This window comes from Marmota marmota, unplaced genomic scaffold (genome assembly GCF_001458135.2).
Source record: "Marmota marmota marmota unplaced genomic scaffold, marMar, whole genome shotgun sequence".
Classification (NCBI taxonomy): domain Eukaryota; kingdom Metazoa; phylum Chordata; class Mammalia; order Rodentia; family Sciuridae; genus Marmota; species Marmota marmota.
The window spans coordinates 832,379-837,830 of record NW_026000241.1 but is presented as its reverse complement, the minus strand read 5'-3'; the positions used below and the strand labels follow the sequence as shown (position 1 = coordinate 837,830).

Sequence of the window (5,452 nt, the reverse complement as noted above, 5' to 3'; positions counted from 1 at the left end):
GGGAAGGGACTACTCGGCCCCTAGCCCCGGGCTCCCGGGAGCGGCGCGAGCTGCCGCCACTGATACGGCCATCGCCATTTTAGCGGCTCAGGCCCCCGGATGGAGGCGGGCGTAACCCGGCCGCTCGCCCCACCCCGCCCTGAACCCCGTGGGTCCCCCGTCCAGGCCGCCCCGCAAGGACTCGAAGACCCAGATCCTCCCCGCGCCACCCCCACGCCCGCCTTATCGCACCGCCCAGGCGCGCGCGAGCCCCTGCGGCCCTTATCAGAAGCCCCAGAGCCGAGAAGCCCCTCCCTGAACACGCCCCCAGGACCGCCCCCCAAAGCCCCGGGGCGGGACCTCGGCGAGAGGACGCACCTGCGGGCGCTTCGCCTACCCGTGGAACGCCCACCCGGGCTCCGGCCAGGACCGCCTCAGCCCGGGGCGGGTCTTCCGCGTGCGACCCTCGGACCAGCCGTTCCTCTCTGTGCCTCAGTTTCCTCTAGTGCAAAATAGAATTCGAATACATGTATCCACATGAACGAATGTCGAGGGCGTGAACGCCCCCCTAGGCGGGCTGTTCAACCCAAATCTGGGTGTTACCCCCACCTTGTGCCCCGCCCAGCAAGCCGGAGGCCCTATACCCCGGTTGTCTCTTTCTTTCCTTTTTTTTTTTTTTTGGTACGGGGATTGATTGAACCCAGGGGCACTTAACCACTGAGCCACATCCCCAGCCCTTTTTTGTATTTTATTTAGAGACAGGGTCTCACCGAGTTGCTTGGGGCCTCTCTAATTTGCTGGGGCTGTCTTTGAACTCTCCATCCTCGTGCCTCAGCCTCCCGCCTCAGCCTCTCCAGCCGCTGGAATTATAGGCACGGGCCACCGTGCCCACCACTGCTTCTTAATGTGCATAATGGGTTCTGGGCTCCAATACATACCTGCAAAAACACAAATCAATCATCTTTTCTTTCTTTCTTTTTTTAATGCTGAGGACAGAACTCATGAACTATCATGTGCTAGTGCTAGGGAAACCCGCTAGCACTGACCAACACTCAGAGGGAGGAGGCAAAGGAAAGGAAATCAAATGCTAATACCTCCAGAGCCCTTACCCCGGTTGTCAAGGTGACCTGCCTCCAGAGAATTGTTTCTCCTACAGGGGCTGTTATTAAGTGCTCCCTTCAGCCTGGACCCCAGGATAGCTTCATTCCCCTCCTTGGATCACTCCACCTTTGGCCACCTTTGGCCACCTTTGGATCAGGAGTCGCTTTGGTCAAAAGTCACCTAGGATAGAGGGGGGAGGCCATGAGAACAAAGACATTCTAAAATGTATAAAAGGGGCAGGACACCCTACTTCCTCGGGTACCCAGCTCTGGGGCCTCTTCTCTCTCTGCGGAGAAGTCTCTCTCTGCTCTATCCTTTAAATAAAACTTGCTTTCTGCGCTTGCATCAGCGTTTGTTGGGTGTTCAATCTTCACATCTGGGGAAACAGAACACGGCCCTGATGGAAGGACAGGCGGTATCAACTTGCCACCAAAACGAACCTTCATATTAGTAATGCCTGGGGAAAAAAATCAAGTACCCCCCCCCCAAAAAAAATACATACACTATAGTTCTATTTAATATAAACTGGAGAAAATGCAACTCATTGTAGTTCCTGAAGACAGATCATTGGTTGCCTGGGGATGGGAATAGGGAGGAGGGAGAAGGAGGAATTTAAAAAGGCCTAGGGAATCTTTTTTTGAAGGCCAGGGCATGTATAATACCTGGACTGTGGTGGTGGTTTCCCCAGTGTGAGACCTCATCAGATTGTACACAAAAATGTGTGTGGTCTATGATACGTGAATTATGCCTCAATAAAGCTGTAAAAATTTTAAAAGCCTCTAACTCATAAAGATGTTGGAGGATGAGCTGAGTTCATCCTTGTAAAGTGCTTAGCATGGCATTTGAGGGACAGTTAGGGCTCAGCAAGAGCCAATAGCATGAGATGAGGTGACTCTGTGAACCACAGAGAGGGTGGCCTCTAGCGGCCAGTTGGAGGCTTCTGCCTTAGGAACCCAGATGAGGACTTGGATAAGGATATGGACTGTGAAGAGGACAGCCATCTTCCTGACTTTTCCCTCCTCTAATACTCCTCTCCACTCACTCATACCTGTCTCTTTTCTCAAACTAGACAGGTAAAGTCCCACCTCAGGGACTTGCCTTCCCTCTGCCTGGGCCACTCTTCTCAGCATGACTCTTCTTCACTTCCTTCTGGTCTTTAATCAAATATCACCTGCAGGGACTGAGAATGTACTTCAGTGGTAGAGTCAGCAATGCCCTGGGTTCCACCCCCAGGAACACACACACACACACACACACACACACACTGATTCTAGTTCTGCTCCACCCACACCCCAGCCTCCCTCCCTGTTCCCGGTTTTATTTTTTTTTTCCAGAGCAGTTATTACAATCCCACTGTCTTAATCAACTTGCACTGCCATCACAAATACTTAAACTGAACCACCGAGTGAGATGGTGCATGTCAGTCCCAGCAGCTCAGGTGCCCCAGCAGGAGGATCCTGAGTTCAAGGCCAGTCAGGGGAACTTAGCAAGACCAGACCCCAACTCAAAATAAAGAGAGGTAGAGGTGTAGCTCAGTAGTACAGAGAGTGCTTGCCTGGTATGTGGGAGGCCCTGCGTTCAATCCTCAGCACTGGGGAAGAGGGGGGAGAGGGAGAGCGAAAGAAGAGGAAGAAGGGGAGAAGGAGGAGGAGGAGGAGAAGGAGGAGGAGGAGGAGGAAGCGAGGGTGATGAAGACCACAGGGAAAGGAAAGGAAAAAGAGGTACAGGCGCCAAAGGAGAAAGCAGAATGGAGTGGAGGGACAGCAACAGGGTGAAGAGCTAGAGACCAAGGCTGGGTTGCAGAGCCCATGGGTTGGTGAGAGGGGGCTAGGGGTCCTCCCAGCTGACACCCAGGCAGGGGTCCTCATTGCCTCACAAGGGAGAGATGGGCTTTGGAGGCCGCAGATGACCTCGAGACTTTTGATCTGGTGACTCACCCCCAACCCCACTGTGGCCTCAGCTGGTTCCTCTGCTAAGGGAGGAGACTGCACCCCTGGCCCTTTACTCTCCCTCCCCATGAAGACACCTGTAAGATCAGCTCATCACCTGGACCGCTGTCTCTAGCACACAGTCCAGTCACCACTGTGTTCCTCCCTGAGAGGTCTTCCAGGATCCCTGGCATTGGTGGGACCCTAACTGTATTGAATTTTGTCCCTACAAGCTTTTCCTCCTGTGCTTCTAGCCTCCAGGAGGCCAGATCAGCACTCCCAGCCTCTACCACCTCAGTTGTCCTTGCACCCCTAAAGCAGTAAAATGACAATTAGTCATGATCGCCCAGGCAGTTGATGCAGTCAGATGGTTTGGAGAAGGGACCTTGCTTCAGTGTCTGCCAAATGGGGTAGTACCACTTCCTAGGCTTTGGAAGAAGGATGAAACAATTAACGTCAAAAGCTTAGGACAGTACCTGGAACCCAGCAAGCACTTTGGGAATAGTTACTGTTTTGGGTTTTTGGTACCAGGTATTGAATCCAGGGGTGCCTTACCACTGAGCTACATCTTCAGCCCTTTTTTATATTTTATTTAGAGACAGAAAGGAGCTCATGGAGTTACTTAGGACCTCGCTAAGTTGCTGAAGCTGGCTTTTTTTTGAGAGGGAGGTACCAGGGATAGAACTCAGAGTACCCAACCACTGAGCCACATCCCCAGCCCTATTTTGTATTTTATTTAGAGACAGGGTCTCACTGAGTTGCTTAGCACTTCACTGTTGCTGAGGCTGGCTTTGAACTGTGGTTCTCCTGCCTCAGCCTCCAGAACCACTGGGATTACAGGCAGTGCACCACTGCGCCTGGCTTGTTACTGGTTTTGTTGTTATCATTCTTATTTCCACTGCTGCCCTTGTGGGGTTCAGTTCCTGTCATCGCAGACCTTGGCTTCCTGGCTCTCATTCTGATTTTTCAAATGCATATAGTAACTTGAAGAAATAGTCTATTTGTGAAATTATTATTTTTTTCAATATTTATTTATTTTTTTTAAAGAGAGAGTGAGAGACAGAGAGAGAGAGAGAATTTTTTAATATTTATTTATTTTTTTTTTAGTTTTCGGCAGGCACAAAATCTGTTTGTATGTGGTGCTGAGGATCGAACCCGGGCCGCACGCATGCCAGGCGAGCGTGCTACCGCTTGAGCCACATCCCCAGCCCAATATTTATTTTTTAGTTGTAGTTGGCCACAATACCTTTTATTTTCATGTGATGCTGAGGATCAAACCCAGGGCCTCTCACGTGCTAAGCGAGCACTCTACCGCTGAGCCACAACCTCAGCCCCTTACGAAATTATTTTTATGAACAATTTCCACCAGATCAAAAAGGATCTGAAATAGCATAATCCAGCAGAAAAATAGCATGAGAAATAATTTTTGATATTCTAGTAAACGTGTTTTTTAAAAATAGAAAGAGGTGTAGCTCAGGGGTAGAGCACTTGCCTAGCATGCAAGGAATCTCAGGTTCCATTTCATTCCCCAGCCTGGGGTGGGGGAGAGAAAAAAAGTAAAAAGCAAATCAGTTGATGACATTAGGACACCAACTCAAAATTCCACTTGAGTAGCTTTCAATAAGGTAGGATTTTCTCTGGGTGAGGATTTTCTCCGGGTGACTATACTATAGTGTGTGTACATTAATTTTATCACAGGACTCTCAGCAATTCCAAAAATGTTTCCGTGCATCTCCACCCAGTTCCCATGCCCCTTGGTGAAATAAATCACGCCCTGGAAATCCCTCCCAGGCTGAGCAGTTGCTGGAATAAATTTCACAGTCTTAAAGAAAACACAAATAAGTGGCTAGGCGCTTTCTCACAGTAGATCACTGTCCTTGTCAAACTTCCCCTGCTTTTTTGGAGTCATCCTGTCTTGCCTCTTACGCATCAATTACACAATGGATGTGGGAGGTCCTGTTCAATCCCCAGCATTAAAAAAAAAAAAAAAAGTCTGTGGCAAAAAGAAAAATCAGTGGTCAGTGATACACTATAGGGTTTTGTGACAAAATGTTCTAGAAATGAGCTCTTCTCATTGCTGCCTTTTCGGTTGAAAGACAGTAAAATTATTCTTTCACTCAACACATGTATCCTGAATATTTACTTCATGTCAAACACTATACCAGGTGGAAGCTGTAGATACTATTGTCTCCTCTTTGGGTCTTGCATGTGGGATCTGAGAGATAAATGATGAACTTATTACACAGATAATTACTTAACTACAATTCAAATAATAGCTCTGTAGGAAAATACAAGCTTACAATAGGTAAGAGTAATCTAGTTTGAGGACTTTGATCCAGTAGGACTTCTCAAAGGAAGCCACATTTAACTGGGGCTTTGTATCAGACAGAAAAGATCAAGAAAGAAAAGAAAAGATCAATCAGAATGAGAGCCAGGAAGCCAAG

At 48.9% G+C, this 5,452-nt stretch overlaps 1 protein-coding gene across 1 annotated transcript in view; it reads right to left on the bottom strand.

Annotated features, from left to right (window-relative positions):
• The window catches only part of Atg4d (autophagy related 4D cysteine peptidase), a 7,295-nt gene extending 7,217 nt beyond the window's left edge, over window positions 1-78 (bottom strand). The window contains exon 1 of the mRNA XM_015488818.1: window positions 14-78. Within this exon, the coding sequence (XP_015344304.1) occupies window positions 14-78 (65 nt within the window). The remainder of the gene's footprint in view (window positions 1-13) is intronic.
• Window positions 79-5,452: the final 5,374 nt, after the last annotated feature.